General features: G+C 38.5%; 1 protein-coding gene across 1 annotated transcript in view; it reads left to right on the top strand.

Moving 5' to 3' along the window:
* pggt1b (protein geranylgeranyltransferase type I, beta subunit) overlaps positions 1–19380 on the top strand; it is a 64498-nt gene extending 45118 nt beyond the window's left edge. The window contains exons 6-9 of the mRNA XM_043711043.1: positions 14981–15026; positions 16432–16616; positions 17520–17628; positions 18893–19380. Coding sequence (XP_043566978.1) covers positions 14981–15026; positions 16432–16616; positions 17520–17628; positions 18893–19074 — 522 coding nt within the window. The 3' untranslated portion in view covers positions 19075–19380. The remainder of the gene's footprint in view (positions 1–14980; positions 15027–16431; positions 16617–17519; positions 17629–18892) is intronic.
* Positions 19381–20515: the final 1135 nt, after the last annotated feature.

Raw genomic sequence — 20515 nt, 5'->3', positions numbered from 1 at the left:
GAGATTTATATGTAGGCCTGACCAGGTGAGCAAGGCAGTTTCCATCCCAAAAAGAAAATAAATGAACCTGTTGGGTTTTTCCTGACAAATGGTGGTTGTTTTATGATCATCATTAGACTTTTAATTCCAGATATTTAGATTGCATTCAAGTTTGATGTATTTGGTTGGATATGTGGCTATGCATGTATGTTACTACTAAGGCTTGCTTATTTTATCTGATTATTTTACTGGAAAGTACTGGATTTTTAAACCTGTTTAATCAACCTGTTGAGGTGTTATTAAACACCTCTGGAGCAGGTGGGACTTGAGCAAGGCCCAGAGTCCAGGATAGGAACACAAACGGGCCCTTGCCCCCTCAACTTACGACAAAATAATGAATTAGATCGGCTGAGCTGTGTGCATCATCATCCTCCTCATCCACATCCTCACATGCTCTTGGTGTTACTCCAATCTTTTCAACTGCTTTACACTAAGCATAAAGTCATACAACGTGGAAACAGACCCTTTGTTGAGAGTGTGGTGCTGGAAAAGCACAGCAGGTCAGGCAGCATCTAAGGAGCAGGACAATTGACATTTTGGACATAAGCCCTTCATCTTGATGAAACGCCAATTCTCCTGTTCCTTGGATGCTACCTGACCTGTTGTGCTTTACCAGCACCACACTCTTGACTCTGACCTCCAGCATCTGCTGTCCCTACTTTCTCCAAACAGACCCTTTTGGTCCAATTCATCCACCTTGACCAGACATCCCAATCTGAGTCGAGAGTCCCAGTTGCCAGCATTTGGCCCATATCCCTCTTAAACTCTTCCTGTTCATGTACCCGTCCAAATGTGTTTTAATTGTACCCAGTTCCACTACTTCCTCAAGCAGCTCGTTCCATATACACACCAAACTCTGTATGAAAACATTACACCTCAGTTCCTTTTTAAATCTTTCCCCACACACCTTAAAGTCTAGTTTTGGATTCCACACCTTACGATAAAGACCTTGGCTATTTACCCTATCAATGGCACTCCTGATTTTATAAACTTCTATATGGTCACCCCTCAGTCTCTGCCCCAGGAGGAAAAAAGCCCCAGCCTATTCAGCTTTACCTTACAGCTCAAACCCTCCATATAAGCAACATCGTTGTAAATCTTTACTGCACCCTCTCAAGTTTAACAACAGCCTTCCTAAAGAAGGTGAACAGAATTGTACAAAGTATTCTAAAAGTTGCCTCACCAATGTCCTGTGCAGCCTCAGCATGACATCCCAACTCCTATACTTAATGCTCTGACCAATGAAGCGAAGTGCGCCAAGTGCTGTTTTTACAAATCAGTCTACCTGAAACTCCACTTTCAAAGAACAATGCACTGGCATCCCGAGGTCTTTTTGTTTGACAATACTCTCCAGAGTCCTACCTTTAACTGTAGAAAGCCTGCCTTGAGTTGTCTTAGTGAAATGCAACACTTCACATTTATCTATATAAAGTAAACTCCCATTGTCTCATCTGATCAAGATCTTGTTCTACTCCGAGATCATCTTCACTATCCATTACACTACCGATCTTGATGTAATCTGCAAACTTACTAATCTTTTCTCCTATATTCACATCCATATCGTTTATATAAATGACAAAAAGCAGTGGACCCAGCCCTGATTTTTGTGACACACCACTGGTCACAGGCCTCCAGTCTGAAAATCAATTGTACATCATCGCCCTCTGTCTCCTACTTTCAAGCCAATTTTATCCATATGATCTAACCTCACTAACCATTCTATTGTGCAGAACATTGTTGAACGCTATGCTGACGTCCATTTTATTCATCTGCCACTCTGTCTTCTTTGTCACCTCTTCAAAAAAAAACTCAATCAAGTTAGTGAGACACTATTTCCCCACACAAAGTTATGCTAATCAGTCCTTACCTTTCCAAATGCTTGTAAATCTTGTCCCGCAGAATCCCCTCCAACAATTTACAAACCACTAATGTAAGACTCATCAGTCTATAGTTCCTTGACTTTTCCTTACAGCCTCTCTTAAATAATGGCACCACATTAGCCAACCTCCAGTCTTCCAGCACCTCACCATGGCTGTCAATGATGCAAATATCTCATCTGGGCTGGCAAATATCTCAACTGAAAATGTGTTGCTGGAAAAGCGCAGCAGGTCAGGCAGCATCCAAGGAACAGGAGAATTGACGTTTCGGGCATAAGCCCTTCTTCAGGAAATGAAGAAGGGCTTATGCCCGAAACGTTGATTCTCCTGCTCCTTGGATGCTGCCTGACCTGCTGTGCTTTTCCAGCAACACATTTTCAGCTCTGATCTCCAGCATCTGCAGCCCTCACTTTCTCCTGGCAAATATCTCAACTCAACTAGCAGTAGACCAGCAATTCTGTAATCCTATTTAATTACAGAGTGATTAAAAGCAGGGATTTGACAACAGTGGTAATTGGAGGGAATATCTGGCAATTTGCATGTAGAATTGCAAGTAATTGCTAAAATTTGCAAAAGCGATCCAAAGTTTAAACACAACCAGTAATTATATTCATCTTTAAAACATGTGACATGCATCATACGAGAGATCCATGTCGCAGCATTGTAAGGCAGGTTTAATGTAAAGCTGGTGCTTGGGTAGAAGCGTTTCCAATATTTAGATGATTCTGTGATTGATTCTACCATTTTTTAAAAATGTGCTTTAATTAAATAGAAATATAAATATTTGCAATATGTGAATTTAAAATTCCAAGTAGTGCTTGATGAATGCACTTTTTGTACACTATTGGGAGAATGCTATTAATAGCAATGTTCTTGCCATTAAGATCACATGTTTTCATCTTTCTGTTCCTAACTGCCAGTGCTGACAAACCTAAGCAATTCAAAAGATTGAAACCCACGGATGAACTGAACACTTGCAATGTATGTAGGTATGTGCGAAAGAAAATATCAATGAATCTGGGAAATGTGACTGAATTAATTGCTCCCTCCCCAAATGAGTTAATCTGTTAAATGTGTGACAATTCAGATGCAAGGTGTAATGTTTCCAAATTTTCAGGGAAATTGACGAATTCCTGACTCAGCTTGGTGAGGAGACCAAGAGACCATGTTTGGAAGGAGCTGTCCCAAGTAACCTATTCAACCCTCTCCCAAGTGTGGGTGTTTAGTGCAAGAATATTTGTCTTGGCAATGAAGGGAATTTGTCATATCTTGCAAGAATGTGGTCTTTTAGGCATGTTTTTCATTTAGAACTACATTCTCATCACTGTTAAGATTTAAGAGCCTACTTAATGATCAAGAAATTCTGAGACCTTTTTTTGTCCTCCAGTTCCACCTATAGTTGTTTGTCCATTTATTGATTATGAATGGATGAACCCCTTTACACATGTAGCAGTCGGAATATAATGGGGCAAATTATTACTTGTTTGAAATACCACTAGCCTCCATTATAGGGATTGATATCTTTGCTTCTATTGCATTTCATTACAACAAAATTCTGATTTCTGACATTTAAGACAGCCATATGACAAGGTGATTGACTACAGATGGCCCATGTAACTTTCTCCTGTTCCCTAGATGCTGCCTGACCTGCTGCGCTTTTCCAGCAACACATTTCCATCTCTGATCTCCAGCATCTGCAGACCTCACTTTCTCCATGTAACTTCAACCCCCTTAGTAGAAAGCAGTGTTGTAAGTGAACAAACAGGTGGTCAGAACTTGGTAGAACCTAAAACTTCTAGGAGCCAAGTTGGCCATTCAGCCCATCAAAACTGATCCACTACTCATTTGGATTATGACTGATCTAATAATCCTTAACTCCATTTTCCTGTCTTTTCTCCATACCCTGATTCCCTTAACAATTTAAAAGACAGTCTGTGTCAACCTTGAATTTAAATAATGACCCACCCTTAACAGCAATGTGGGGTAAGGAATTCCACTGTCCTGAGAGAAGAAATTCCTCCTCATCTCTGTCTTAACTGAGTGACATATTATACCCTCTGTCCTAGACTTTCCACAGAAAGGGTAACAGCCTATCAGCATCTCCCTTATCAATGTCCCCTAAGAATTTTGAATCTTTTAATAATGTAACTTCTCATTCTTCTAAATTCAAATGACTACTAACCCAAATTACTGAACTACTCATAAAACAATCCCCCCATGCCTGGAACAACCAAGTGAAACTTGATTGGACTGCGTCCAGCGCCAGTGTCCTTGAATAAGGAGACAGAAACTGTTTACAGAATGTCAGTCTGATTTGAATAGTTTAACAAGACTTTTTATATTCCATTCCCTTTGAAATAAAGGCCAATTTGCCTTCCCTGTTAACTGCTAAACTTGGTTGTTAGCTTGTTTTTGTCTTTGTGCTGGAAAATTCCCAAATCCCAAATGCAGCTTTCTGGAGGCTTTCTCTATCTAAATAATAATCAGCTCCTCTCTACCCTTCCAAAATGGATAACCTTACATTTTCCTCAATTATATTCCAACTGCCAAGTTCTTGCCCACTCACTTAACCTGTCTATATCCTTCTGAAGACTGTTGTCATCACCACTTGCCTTCCCATCTATTTTGTCATCCACAAACATAGTGATTGCACATCTACTTCTGTAACCCAAGTTGTTAGTAAATTATAAGTAGTTATCGCCCCAGCAAAGATTGGGTGGAGATCAGCTGCATTTCTGGTTGTCAACAGATTGCATTCTTAACCAGCTTCATTTTTACTTTTAAGTAATGAATTTAGGACTAACAGTTAATTCTAATACAACTCATTCTAACTCCTCTAATTATCCTTAATTATCACAGAATAGGTAGAAGCAGATGACATATCTGCTGAGTGCTCCTTACTCTAGCATAACATGATCCCAGTGATATCTAGAAGGTGATTTAGACAATAAACAGAAAGATGTGCACACATTTGATTGAGCTGGTGGAGTAGTTAAGAAGGACACAAAGTCTTATTTAGAGTTTCAGGAAGTTGCTGTGTATTTTTCTTTTCAGAATAAAGTGCAGAATTGGAGGCAATTAATTAGATTTACAACAGGTGATGGGCATAGTTCCATAAATAATGATTTTGTGTGTGAAAGATTTTGGTTCCCAAAAACTGGGACACCCTTACTCTGACTTTTGGTTACAGTGCTGACAACTGCGACTTGACATTAGCCATTTCTTCCCACCTTTGTAACCATTGCCATTCCTCCATTTTAAGTGAACTCCATTTGTTGCTATTTATCTCAAGCAGATGCTTCTCTTTCCACTGTCATTACTTCTAGTGTCCTCCAAAGGATCTGTCTGTAGCTTTCTCTTTTTTCACATTATATGGTGCTTCCTCAAAAACACCAATAAATTGATTAAATGTGATTTCCATTTCATAAAATCATTTTGACTCTGCCTGACGACTACCTAAAGCATTTCTCATTGCCTTGTTTTAAGTACTTAATAGTTTCTAATATCTTCCCCACATCAGATGTGAGACTGTTTTCCTACTTTTTTATTCACTTCCTTTTCAAATAAAGGCATTACATTGACTATTTTCCTTGTTCATGCAACCTTCTCCAAATCTAGGCAATTCTGAAAAATTTGTCAATTATCTCATGAGCCATTTATTTTAAGACCGAAGGGAAAGAATTCACCAGTCATGGGGATAAATCAGCCTGCAGCTCAATAGTTTGCTCAGTCCCACTTCCTTAATAATTATTATTTTCTTATTTCTTCCTTCCTTTGTTTCTTGACCTACAACTATTTCAGTATTATTTACTGTAAAGATCAATGCAAAATACTTATTTAATTCATCTTCTTTCAATTACTATTTGCACACACATTTTGGACAGGGCTGGTGTAAACTCAGCTCTTTTCCTCTTTTTATATGTATGTTTATAGAATCTCTTGTGGTTTTTATATTTCCAACCAGCTTTCTCTCATGCTATTGTTTTCCTCATTAATCCTTTAGTCAATATTTGCTTTCCTGTCCAATCTTGACCTGCCCATCTTTTTCTTTAAGTATGATACGATCTTTAAGTTTCTTAGTTAACCACAGTTTGTGGGTTCTACTTTTGGTATTGGATAGAATCTTTTCTGAAATGCGCTTTTAAATGTCTGTTATTCTGTTTCTATTGATCTATTCTTTAATCTAAAAATTAGACAAGGGCAGTGAGAAATACTTAACAAATAGCATTGATCCTAATAAAAAGTGATCTTATGCCAATACTTGGTTACCTAGAAATAGATTTACAATAGTGAAGTTAAAAGACACATTTTGTAAAGACAAATTCAATTATGAGATGACATCTATGGAATAAAAAGAGGAAATCATTTGGAAAAAAATATAAAAAATGGTTTAGAATATTAATATCTGGTTGTCATAACAAAGGCTTTTGCAGATTTTGAAATCATGCATTATTGATTCGAAATAAGGAGGTTTGCTTTTAACTTAAAAGCATCAAATGGCTCTATCCAGTTCTAATGTGTCACTAACCTGAACGGTTAACTTTTCTTTCTGTCAACAAATATCAGGCCAGTTGAGTATTTTGAGTTTTTCCTTTTAATTAGATTTCCAACTTCTCAGTATTTTGCTCTTGTTGCTAGTATATTCTTCTTGCACATTCACTTTTGTAGACTTGCCTAAAGGGTGTGTCTTCTAATCTCTTTAGTGGTCGAAAGGATCAGCTGCATTACACAGTAATGTTCCAATCTGTTGTAATAGCACCAGCAGGTGTCATGTTGAGACACCAACTTCAGTTTAATTGTACACTTACACTTGCAGGAATTTTATTGAAATCGGCTCTTTCTTTTGAGCCATAACCAGAATTGGCATGTGTTAATATTCAAAAATAGCAGTGTCATGAAACTGTTCTAGTGCATAAGTTGTTGCTCAAGTTAGCCAAGGTGGCAATATATTTTGATATTGCTGGATATTTCAAAATGTTAAACAGTGAATAATTCAGTTACCTTTCAAATTTCAATTGTCATGTGTTGTCTTTTTGCTTTTCAGCTAGCAGGTTTGGAATAATTATAATAATTATAGAATAATACAGTACAGAAAAGGCTGTACCAAGTGTGTACCACCAAAATTGCACTACTACCTTACACTAGCCCTGCGTCCCTGCACTAGGCCCATACCTTTCAATGTAATGCCACCTCAAGTGCTCATCCAAGTACTTTTTAAAACATTCAGGTTACCTGCCTCAGCTACCCTCCCAGGAGTGCACTCCAGACCACCACCACCTTCTGGGTGAAAAACATTTCTTTCAAATCCCCTTGAGCCTCCTGCCTTTCAATTTAAATGTGTGCACCTTGCTCTTGATCCTTCATTTAAGGGGAACAGCTGCTTTTTCTCCTCTTAGCTATGTCCCTCACAATTTTATCCACCTCTATCAGGTCTCCCCTCGACGTTCTCTGCCCCAAAGAAAATAATCGGAGCTTATCCAGCCTCACTTCATAGCTGAAATGCTCCATCCCAGGCCAACATCCTGGTGAATCTTCCCTGCACCCCCTCCAATGTAATCACAAATCATTAATTCTAATTACTGTCTGGTACCTCTAAGTTCAGAATATTTTGCTTTGTTAATTCATTTAGCCCTGATTCAACTTTTCAATGTCAAATCCTTGATTTGTTCTAATTCCAACTACAAGGCGAGTTTTTATTTCTAAATTGATTGCAAATTCATAACTGTCATATTTTTTCAATTAATTAATAACCTAATCTTTGAGACATTTTGGTGAACATCACATTTGTCAGTCTTCTGGATTTAGTATGTTTTTCTGTAACATGCAACAAATTATAGTAAATCTAGTTTTCTCCATACCCCATTCCATGTCCATATCTCCTCCCCTTATTTGTAATCTCTTCATCTTTTTACTCATCCAACTCTTTGTCGAGCAATTACTGTGGTCAGCTATTTGTGTTCTAGTAACTGTTATTGGGGTGTTTTTGAGTTGTAGCATTTGGCATAAAATTAAGAAATCTAACCTCAACACCTTGTGCAAAAACAAAACTCAATGTAGTAAAGCATCTCTACGTGCTTCACAGCAGCATTATGAAACAAAATTTGGCATGGAGCCACGGCAGGTGATATTAGATAGGAAAGCCCATAGGTTTAGTCGAAGAAGTGTCTTTTAAGTAGAATCATTAAAGAGACAAGAGAATGTTAAGGAGCGTATACCAAAGTTTTGGGCCTAGGTGGCTGAAGGCAGATAAAACTGGGATGACTCAAGAGTTTAGAAATGGGTGAGTGTAATATTTTGTGGATTGTTTACAATGTCTCCTTGAATGCTTGTTCTCAAATGTTGATTTATTTAAGTGCATAATCTCTCAATTTTTTTGCAGCCATGTGCTATTTTAAACTGACCATGTTGTTTGTTGCCGTGAGTCACTGATTCAGCATAGAAACAGACCCTTTGGTCCACCATGTGTGTACTGACAAACAAACACCAAACTGCATTAATCCCATTTCCCTGAACTTGGTCCATAACCTTGCATTTTAGGTACTCATCCAGATTCTCCTCAAATGTTGCAAGAGTACTTGCCTTGACCACCTCAACCACCTCATTCCATGTATCTGCATGTTGCTAATTCTTTTTCAAATCTCCTCTCAACCACTTACACCTCACTTCAAACCTCTGGTCTTCAACACGTCTGCCACAAAGAAGAGATTCTCACAATCTAACCTATGCCTCTCATAATTTTGTGTACCTCAGTCAGATCGTCATTTCAGCCTCCTCTGCTCCAAGGCAAGCAAACGCAGCCTATCTAGAATCTCCTCAGAACTGAGATTTTCCACCCCAGGCAATGTCCTGGTAAATCTCTTCTGTACCCTCTCCTGTGCAACCATGTCCTTCCAATGGCATTGCAACCAGAACTGCTCACTGTATTACATTTGTGGCCTAACCGATATTTTATAAAGTTTTAACAAGACGTCCTTGCTCCTAAATGAAGGCAAGCATCCCAAATGCCTTTTTCACTACCTTGTCAACTTGTACTGGAATTTTCAAGTGTCTGTGGATTTGAGCACCAACGTCTTGTTCCTCAGTACTCTTTAAGGACTTACCATACATTGTGCATATTTTTCCCTTATGAGACCTCCAAAAATACATGACTTTGCACCAACGGGACTAAATTCCATCTACAATTGCTTTGTCTAGTTTGCCAACTGATCAATGTCAGACTGTAGCCAGAAACTGTGATTCACACTATCAACAATACCATTGTTATGGGGCTTGAGAATGTAAAAATATCAAAAATGAACACCATAGAGTGACTTGCTACATGGAATGTGCTGCCTGAGAAAGTGGTTGAGGCAAGTATGCTTGCAATATTTAAGGAGCATCTTGGTGAGTACCTGAAATGCAAGGACATATGTGGTTATGGACTAAGTTCAGGGAAATGGGATTAGTCCATTTTGGTGTTTGTTGGACGAGAATTTTAAATTTGAGGTGTTGGTTCAACAATAAGCAATGTATGTCAGCCTGGACAGGTATAATGGTTGAACAGGATTTGGTACAAGAACGGAGCTTTGGGTAACCTCAATCTAATGAAAAGTGGAATGAGACAAGCCAATAGTGCTTTTGAAAAATCAAGTCTATTTGTTGGTTGCATCGCTTTAATTGTCTCAAAACAAAACCTTTACTCGACTGGAGAATTTGCCAGGCCACAGGAATTCACATGTCAACACTGGAGCTTTGAAACATGAAAAAAAATGTGCAGCATAAAATGAGATGAAAAATAGTTATTTTAGAAAATAAGGGTTTTCTTTTCCCACAAAACAATTGCAGCTACTTTGTCAGCAATGCAGTCTTCACTCTGCTCACAATGCTTCAGCTTTATACAAGTGCAGACTGGGGAGCAGTACTGCAATTGACAGACCAGAGTGTGCCAGATTAAGGAGGTCCAATCTGTAGTGGTGACAATGGCAGATGGGTTTTAAAACTTGAGACCCTGGTCACAGTATATGCACAATCCTGAAACCATATTAGCTATCTAATCTGTTATTGCTGTTGCTATAAAATAAGATAATGTCTTCTTCTATTAAAGCACTTTTGTGGCAATGTTTGCTTTAAATATACATGGGGTGATTAATTGAAACTGGGAGCTAGCACACTTTTTTATCTCAAAGGTTGAAATTTTATACACTTTCTGTTATAGCAAAACACTGATTTCATCAAAATATATCAAGACTATCTGTGTTAAAGGAGTAAGCAAGAAAATGAAACTAAGTATTTTGGGAAGGAAAGTGGTCTAATTGCAAAAAGGTTTTGAGGTTGAACATAAGGGTTGGTAACAATTTTCAGCTGCTTCTTTCAATGCTGTTAAAGTTCTTTTAAAACTCACTATAATGAGTTTAAACAAGCTTCTTCTGCTTTGACTTTGAGAATTCAGTCATATTAGTTAGTTCCAAGGAACTGGGGAGAAACTACATTTTCCACAGAATCTAGCTCAATCCGACATACGTAATAAAGAAAAAACTTGAATGAACGAGATGCTGAAGGTACTAATAAACAAATGGACTTGTTCCCACGTCAGCCAAAGCAGCCAATATATATTGCAGGGCATATTTAATGTGTCCCAGTGCTCTTCTGCTTTAATAATAAAATACATTTGAATATGTTATTCATCTCTCTTCCTTCTTTGTAAAATCAATGTTTGCTTTAAATAAAACTCTACAAATGGCCACAGCCTTCTCCTCACTGTAGATAATGTCTGCTAAATTGACACTGGCAATTGCCACAATTGAACCTGATTATGTTGCCACAGGCATGTTTTATCCCCTCATGAAACCAGAGTATTGTGGTTAATTAAAGTAACTGTGCTGGTCCTGTCTGACTGCCTACTAGGACAGATCCAATCAAATCTGGTTTTCCACATCTGCCGGGCTGTTCACATCAAGTATCATGCTTATCTAAAGAGCTATGGAGAATGACCGGTGAACATAATTGCAATAATTTGTTTCTATTAGTTTCTCAGAAAATACATGAAGTAGATTAGGTTCCTGCAAAAAACAATTACTTAATAACTTCGATGACGCCCAGAATTTATTGAAGTAGGGAATCTTATGGTGTGTGTTGATTTAGATTTTTTTCACAGCACGTTGGAAGTGTACAAGGTCAATAGAGCATCTATTTTCTTGATTGAGGATAGTGAAGACGATGTTTGGTATGCTTGCCTTTATTGGTGAGTGCATTGAGTACAGGATTTGGGAGGTCATGTTGCAGCTGTACTGGACATTGCTTAGGCCATTTTTGGAATACTGCACGCAATTCTGGTCTCTCTGCTGTAGGAAAGATGTTGTAAAACTTGAAAGGGTGCAGAAAAGAATTACAAGAATGTTGCCAAGGTTGGAGGGTTTGAGCTACAGGGAGAGTCTGAATAGGCTGGCACTTTTTTCCCTGGAGTGTCAGAGTCTGAGAGATGACCTTACAGAGGGTGAATAACCACTGTCTTTTTCCCACGGTAGTGGAGTCTAGGACTAAAGGGCATAGGTTTAAGGTGGGAAGGAAAAAATTTAGAAGGGATCTAGGGGGCAACTTTTCCATACAGAAGGTGGTGCATGTGTGGAATGAGCTGCCAGAGGAAGTGGTGGAGGCTTGTACAATTATAATATTTATCAGGCATCTGGATGGCTACATGGATAGGAAGGGTTTTGAAGGATATGGGCCAAATGCTGGCAAATGGGACTAGATTAATTTAGGATATCTGGTCAGCATGGATGAGTTGGACCAAAGGTTTTGTTTACATGCAGTACATCTCTCTATGATTGAATGAGATCAGTCTGTACCACCTCAACCAATTAAATTTGAGAATCCAGAATGAAAAGTGAGATGAGGAAATAGGATAAACTTGAGTAAAATTTGATACAGACAAAGAAAAGATTAGGTTCAGAGAAACACTGATAAAAGAGAAATAAAAATATAAAGGTTTACAGGTGCACATTGCCATTTGCAGGCATGTGGCTTCACAATTTAAATTGTTTTTATCTGAGTCTCTTGTTGAGTGGCATACCAAACCATTAGTCACTCATTAACAGGATCTTTGTACCATCCTGCTGGGATGAGGTTAACTCCAAATTAAAATACACAAGCAGCAAATTTTTGTTACTCCTGGGAAGTTAGGCAGTTTTTATTCATTCACCGGATGCGGGTGATGCGGGAAAGGTAAATATTTATTGCCCATTTCTAATTGCACTTGAGAAATGGTGGCAAACTGCCTTAGGAACTGAGAACAGGAGTACGCCATTTAGCCCCTGAACCTGCTCCCCCAATTTAGTTCTTGGCTGATAATCCACATGAACACCATATTCCCACACTATTATATTTTGATTCGGGTGATAAAAGGAATGATACAATATTTCCAAGTCCTTTAAGAAAGGAAACTGCTGTCCTTACCTGATCTGGTTGACATGACCTCATACCCATAGCAATATTGTTGACTCTCAACTATTATCTGAAGTGACAGGCTTTTCAGTTATGTAAACCATTAGAAGGAAATGGGGAATTAAAATAGCCAGACCATCTGGCATTGACCTAGATTGCAGAAACAGCACTATCAACCCTGCAAAGCTCTCCTTACTAACACCTAAAAACCAGAGCTAATTGGGTGAATTGTCTCTGACTAGTCAAGCAACAGCCAGACATTCTGTAAGCTGTGATTCTGAGCATGACTATCACCCAGACTCCCCTATCACCTTCCTTTGATATGTCCTGTCCTGTTAGCAGGACAGGCCCAGTAGAGATGGTGGTATAGTGGTAGCCTAGGTGTCCTCTCAAAAAGGTTGCTAACGTCATAGATGCCAGTCTTCAGCCACTTCGATTCATTCTGTGTAATAGCAAAAAAAAACTATATCAAAACGTTGGTGGAACTGAATGTTGCCAAGTCTAAGGGCCCTGACAACATTCTGACAATTGTGCTGCACTTCTATCGAACGTGTTCCAGCTCAGCTACAAAACTGGTATCTACGTGACAGTGTGGAAAATTGCCCCACATACGTCTTAAATGCAAAAGGAAATCCATTCTGGCCAACCTCTGCCCCATCAGCCTACTCTCAATCATCTGTAAAGAGATGGAAGGTGTCATCAACATTACTGTCAGGCAGCACCTACTCAGCAATAATCTGCTCACTGCTCAGTTTGGGTACTTCTGGGGCCATTCAACTCATGAAATCATTTCAGGCTTAGTTCAAATTTGAACAAAGGAACTGAATTCCTGAGGTGAGATGAGAGTGACTTACCCAATTTTGGCACTGCCCCCTAGATTCTAAGTAAGGAGGACTTTGTAAGGTCAGCAGGGCTGCTTTTGCCGTTGTCATTTCTGGTATCCAGTTTGATGTCAGGTGGTCTGTCCATTTCATTCCCTTGTTTTCTTTTTTAGCGGTTTGTACAATTGAGTGGCTTGCTAGATCACTTCAAAGGGCACTTAAGAGTCAACCATATTACTGTGGGTTTGAAATCACACGTAGGCCTGACTGATAAGGACATCACAGCTGAATTTGACAGAGTGTAGCATCCGGGAGCCCTTGGAAAACTGGAATTGGATAATCCTCTGCCTGATGGAATCATTCCTGGTGCATTGGAAGATCGATGAGATCAGTCATCTCAGTTCCAGGACCCCTCTGGAGAGTGTCCTAGGGCCAGCCATCTTCCACTGCATCAATGACCTATCCTCAATCATAAGATCAGTTGCAGTGTGTTTATCTTTGTGAAAGAGCAATATAGTTGGAGATGATGAGGAGCAGTCTTGTTTTTGAACTGTAATCCTGGTCTCTAGACCACTAAAATTGTCATTTTTGACATTTTTGTTTATCCATTTTTAATGTCCTTTGGAAAGCGACTACATGTCAAATTTACAACAGGGTGCAAGGGTGCAGAATTTAAATTGTTTGTTGTTGGTATTTTGAATGTAGAAGAGTGTATCATATTTGCAATGAGTCCTTGCAAGTAAGAGTTTAAAAACATTGCCTTAGAATAATTTGAGGTTCTATTTGTTACCTGTTATAATGAAGCCACAGGTGTTTGAAGTTGTCAGTTCAAGCCCAAGGATGTGATTTGGCCTACACATGATTTCAGACCCACAGCAGTATGGTCTAAACTGATGCTTCAGTGCAGTACAGAGAAACCTACAGAATAGCTGAAGGTATAAGCAGCCCTAAAGTGGCCTTCCATTTTAAGAGTTCAAATGCCTAAATTCTAATATATACTTGTGCTTTCTTTGTGTGCTTTGTCTGCTGATTCTATCGTGGGTGAGCAAAAGGGCCTATGTTATATGAAAATGGCCAGAATTGCTTAATATGCTCCTAAGCACAATGGCAAAGTACCATAATTCATAAAGGAATTGAACTCTTAGGAAGACATCTAATTATAAGTAGGCAAAATTCTACTAAATAGATTAGAACTTCAGTGTTCCTTCATTTTGTCTCATATACTACAATAAGACTAATATAATGAAAATGATACATGATCATGTTTTAAAGATTGGCTTGTAAGCTATTCTGTTTTCAAGTTGTATAGTTGTGCCTGTTTTAATGACTCGCTTGCCTGGGGATAAAGCACATACACAATTACCCACACTCAAACTCAGTGTGCACTGCTTCACTTGAACTTTTTTTGAGTTCTGTTGAATCAGAAATTTAAACATAGTACTTGTACATATCCATCAGAATGGAGTTGGACAGATGAGAGCCTAAGTGATTGGGACTTGACAGTTGAGGTGGAAAACTCATGGAAAGAAGGTCCATTGTATTTCTCTATAGAGAATGTCAACTGGGGCAAATGTTATGTTCTCCCACAAACTATTCCAATCACTGAAAGAGATTCCAACAGCGTAAACAATTTTGAAGAAGTCAGTATCCAAGCTGGTAAGAAAAGTTAATCAACAGCTTAAATGTTATAGACACAAATAATTTGCATAACCAGATGTGCTGTCATGCAGAACATTAGTGGATTTGTGTTACTAAGATTGTAAAAGTTTTAGGTGCAAATTACAGTGTTTATCAACTTAAATATTTTCTTTATTGTCTTTTCAGTCATATGACAGTGGACTTGCTCAGGGAGCTGGACTGGAATCGCATGGTAAGTGATAGTTTATAGTTCAAAACTTGTTTATCAGCATGTTTGCCTCCTGTTACACTGCTAAACATCATTGATATAATTACAAGCGGAATGTATACATAGTTTATTATTGACATTGGAGTGATGCATTAAAAGCTGCTGCATTGGCATGTTATGCTGACTGGGTAAAAACCAGGACTGCTGATGTACTGATCCCATGTGCTGAACGGCAAAATGTCATTCTTAAAATCGCTAGTTTTCTGCATATACCAGATATGGTTCAGGCTATCTGGAAGTATTTATTAGCAATATTAAAGTTAAAAGAACATTTGTGCGTGTTAAAAAGTTTATTTCTGTTTTAAAAGTTTGGGATCTTGTCTGTCAATTAGTTGCTGTTTATTAAAAGGTAACAGTCCCTACCTAACAGGCTCACAACAAAGGATAAAGAAATGGTCTGTCTTTATTTACTGGAGTAGCAAATGTTAATCAACTAATGGATAAAACATAGGAGAAAGTGAGGACTGCAGATGCTGGAGAGATAGAGTCAAAAAGTATGGCAGGTTGCACCTGTGGAAAGTATATTTTGTTCTATATGAAACTCACTTCAGTCAGTTTCATCTTGGATACTCATATGTAAGAAATATTGTTAGCTGAGTCCAAGGTTTCTCCACCTGAGTTGACACTCATGTCTTGCTGAGTGTTTCATTATTAGCACCTTTGTGCATGTGGTCATCTAATAGTTTGAGGGTAAGCAGGCAGAGAGGTGACCAGCAGTTGAGAAGGTACAGGCACCCAGTTGAGTGCATCTTGCTCTCCAAATATTCAGTTCTGAATTGTTTATTAGGAGAATGCAGCCGGTGACAAGTCCAATGCATCACAGAAGTTTGAGCTGTATGTAGGAGTGGGAGTCATGATTTGGAGATGCTGGTGTTGGACTGCAGTGTACCAAGTTAAAAATCTCACAGCACCAGGTTATAATCCAACAGGTTTATTTGGAAGCACTAGCTTTCAGAGTGATGCACCTTCATCAAGAGGTTGACAACCACCTGATGAAGGAGCAGCGCTCTGAAAGCTAGTGCTTCCAAATAAATCTGTTGGATTGTAACCTGGTGTTGTGATTTTTAACTTAGTGGGAGTGGGAGAAAGTTTGGAAAAGATTGCTTTGACAGGGAATTCAATAAGGAAACAGTCCAGAGACATGAATTCGAGATGGCATGCTGCCTCCTTTGTGCCAGCATCAAAATGTCATTAAATAACTGCAGAGCTTTCCATGGGGGAGGATGAACGTCCAGTGGTCACTAGCCATCACTGCCATCCTTCTTTTGAAGGAATCCTCTTTCACTCTAACGTTTTTATTAAGTGATATAGTCACATAGTAACATGACCTTCTGTATAACACAGCTTGCTATGTGTTGTATTAATTTAGGTGGATCCACATTTTGTGCCATTGCTTCACTGTGTCTAATGGGAAAACTGAATGAGGTTTTTTCTGAGAAGGAACTAAATAGAATAAGACGGTGGTGTATAATGAGGCAGCAAAATGGTTTCCATGGCCGACCCAATAAACCTGTAGATACCTGCTACTCATTCTGGGTTGGCGCAACCCTAAAGGTAATTCAAAATTTAGAATTTTACTTATGCTTAAAGGTTTATGCTTTTTCTTCATTTTGTATTTATCAATATTTGATTTTCACACAACCCAGCCGGGCGAAAGTGAGTACTGCAGATGCTGGAGATTAGAGTCAAGATTAGAGCAGTGCTGGAAAAGCATAGCAGGCCAGGCAACATCTGAGGAGCAGGAAAGTCTACATTTCAGGCAAACGCCCTTCATCAGGCTAACCTGCTGTGCTTTTCCAGCACTACTCTAATCTTTCACCTACCCACACTAGTTTGAAGAATCCAGCTGGGATCAGGGGGAGAGTGAGTAGATCAGAAACCTTCAGCTGCAGTATGTATGGAAGCCTAGTTCTGTGGGAATTCTGCCCTGATACTTTCTTGCAGCCTTTTCCGGTTGGACTTGCCAATCAAAATCCTGCTAAACTGATCGATGTTTGATGGGAAGCATGTATGGGGTACTTGCTTGGCCTCTCCATGTAAAGTTCACTGCAGCTGAAAAATGGCTTTTTAAGGAGAAAATAAAGCTTGTCCTTTCACTGGTGCTATGAAGTCTATTCTGGAGGAGTTCAAGCTCACCTTTAGGACTTGAATGCGTTATCTAGGCTGACATTTCAGTGTGCAATTGAGGAAGTGCTCAGTCGTTAGAGGTGATATCCTTCAAGTGAGATGTCAATTGTTCAGGGACACCTCGGAAAAGACTGTGAAATGCTTGAGTATCTTTGCTAAAATGTTATGAAAAAAAGATGAGTAGCAGTAATTTCATTGTTACATTGCAAGTTACTTTGAAACAAAAATATGAGCAATAAATAACGTTTTATTGATGCTTCAGCAAAATGTTCAACAGCTCTTGGGAAAATAGAGAAAACAATAAATTGCAACTTTTTGAATATCTTTCAGCTTTTGCAGATTTTCCAGTATACTAATTTTGAGAAAAACAGGAATTACATTTTGTCAACCCAAGATCATATTGTCGGAGGATTTGCAAAGTGGCCAGATAGTCACCCAGGTAAACTCTTGGATTTTTTTTCTCAAATTTATAAAAACGAAGTGTGCATAAATATGGGTGGGAAAAGATTTTATTTTGAAGTTTGGTTGATTTAATATAGAATTTTCAAACTGGTTCTGTGGGAATTAAAACAAAGGTACAATTAAGCAAATTCACTTTGCTAGGTTACAATGAATGTGCCTTCATGGCTATATATTCCTTGACTTGCTATTTCTCAGTGACTACCATTTTCTTCTGTGGCATTATTGCACAGCTGAATTGCCTTAAGTTGCGAAATTCAGGTAGCTAGGGCTAGGAATCATTCGCAAAACTTTGGTCAACTCGGCGTATTAGTTCACTTTGAGTAAGCAGACATTCGAACAGAATGAATTTATTGTGCACAGCTATTTGACCTCTTCATGTGTCTGAAATGCGCTTTCGAATTGGTAATAAACTGAAAAAGAAGATGCAGGAATTAAGGCAGTTCTGCTAACACCTGAAAGGATTAAGGTAAGTTTTGGTGTGGGCCCTTTCACTACAGCTCACAGTTTGAATTATACATATTGACTGTCATGCTGTTATCTCAGGATTTGCAATGATTGCACATTTTCTAACATGCAAGAATGTGCCTAAATTGTGTTGTCTTTGTCACGTGCATAACTTTAACAATTTTCTGATGAGCCATTTGTCCCTTGTTCTGTAACTTAATAAAAACATGCTTAGGGACATCTCTGTATTGGTGACCATCATACCAATGTGTACAGTTTACTGTCAATCAAATGTGAACAAATAGCATTGACGTACTTAAATTGCGTCATTGTTGTAATATACTATCAGGATGACATTTTGGATTTGTTTCTTCCTACTTGTTTACACCTCCATCTAAATACTTTGAAGTTTTAATGAAATAGATAATAAAGCTTGCTTGAAGATCTACCACAACTGTATGCAGTATAATGTAAGATTTCCTGGTTTCTTCTTGGATCTGTGCCATTAGCTCATCTTAGCAAAGTTATCACAATTGGCTCCGGTTCTGAATAGTCATGCTAGAACTGTTTGACTCTAGCCAGCCTCAGATCTTCAGTTCAGTTTGGAAAAGACCAGTGGATTCCATGTTACTGTAGTTTTAGTTAGTACCTTTTATGAAAGAAAAATAAAAGGAGTTTATTGTCTTGCTGAGACGATCAAATGTGATACTCTGTAATTATTACATTGGATCCAGTTTTCAACAAGTCTTCTGTTTTTCTTTTAACATAATACTTATTCTCACCTTTGTCTATTTCAGATGCTTTACATGCATACTTTGGAGTCTGTGGTCTGTCTTTAATTGGAGAATCTGGTGTTTGCAAAGTGCATCCTGCACTGAATATGAGCATAAGGGCTTTTCAACATCTTCAGCACCTGCATCAGACAGCGGAGACTCAGGGGCAGGAGCAGCAATCAGAATCGATGCCTGACTACACATGACAAAGGTGGTTACAGAATTAAAACTGAAACTAGATCAAATATTCTAGCCCAAGGAAAAAGCCATGTCATTAGGAAGAGGTCTTGCTTGAATGCTGAGACTCCATATTAAAAAAGACAGCTCGAAAGAATGTTTGTTTTAAAAATTATCATTGGTCAGTTAATAGACCAATTGCTGTTTGCTCTGAATTCTGATAATGCATTGAATGTGTGTTTTGAGTGGATGGACGTTTGTCTATATTCTGTAGGAAATCATTTATACTAATTTTCTAAACAATTTTGAGCATTTAATAAATAAAAATACCTCTGCCTGTTGTCTAATCCTTTTTCTCACAAGACACTCTCAATTTTCAGTTCTAAGGTTTAAATCACATTGGGAACATTTCAGGTTTTATAAAATATTTTAAAATTCTGTACCTGCTTTTATAGAACTAATATCAATTTGATTGAATTTGTGCTTCAGTAAATTTAAATCAAATGCATTGAAGAAATTCTACCGTGCATCAATTTGTCATTTTGATTTGAGGGAAGTGAACTTCTAATTCATTTAAGTTACGAGTAACACACTGAAATACAGTTTCTCTCTCAACTGGTATTCTACCTCCACTGAATCCTTGCATTAATTTCCAAATGCAATCACACACTTCCAGCAAAATTATGTTGACAGAATAGAATTGTTGACAGTATAAATGGAACACATACTTACAGGTTGAAGGGCAGAAAAGAGAGCGCCAGCCCCCTGTTGAACTTCCAACCATTTCAAGACTGAACTAAAAACTACTCAGCTCAGCTAGAGAGCTGACCACTCCCTTTTCTTTATACAGATCACTTCTAAAGCATGACCACTTTGGCCTGAAGTCTCATCTGTTTGCATATAACAAAAGGCCTCTCAAAATCCTTTTCATTTCTGTACCAAGCCAGACAGATTGGAGATGGCCCTGTTTATTGCCCCTCTGAAAAAAGTCAAGGACAGCGTCTCCTTGAGCCAAAGAACAGCTTTTAGGGGAAAAAAGAGACTAGCTTTGTGACACCTCCCCCCTTTTTTTAAAAAAAATGAACCCAACAATACCAAAAGATGGTTTCATTTTTAACCCTTCAAAAATCCAATTAGTAGTCTAAATGCATACACTATACTGACTATAAGCATGCACAACTACGTGCAAATTCAGGCCACGGCACACCCACCACCAAACGCCACTTTATTTCAGTCGAGTCTCAATAACGCATTGGCAATCATGTTTTTGTGACCTGCCACATGCACAATTGTCAAATTGAATGGCTGCAACAACAAGCTCCATCTAAATAGTCTGGCATTTTTGTGGTTAAATTTCTTGTTGGGCCGAAGGGCCTGTTTCCACACTGTAATGTAATCTAATCTAAATAGTCTGGCATTTTTGTGGTTAAATTTTTCCACAAATGTCAATGGGTTGTGATCAGTGTATAT

This window comes from Chiloscyllium plagiosum, chromosome 2 (genome assembly GCF_004010195.1).
Source record: "Chiloscyllium plagiosum isolate BGI_BamShark_2017 chromosome 2, ASM401019v2, whole genome shotgun sequence".
In the NCBI taxonomy this organism is placed as follows: domain Eukaryota; kingdom Metazoa; phylum Chordata; class Chondrichthyes; order Orectolobiformes; family Hemiscylliidae; genus Chiloscyllium; species Chiloscyllium plagiosum.
The sequence above is the reverse complement of the archived record's forward strand: the minus strand, read 5'-3'. Positions and strand labels throughout refer to the sequence as shown.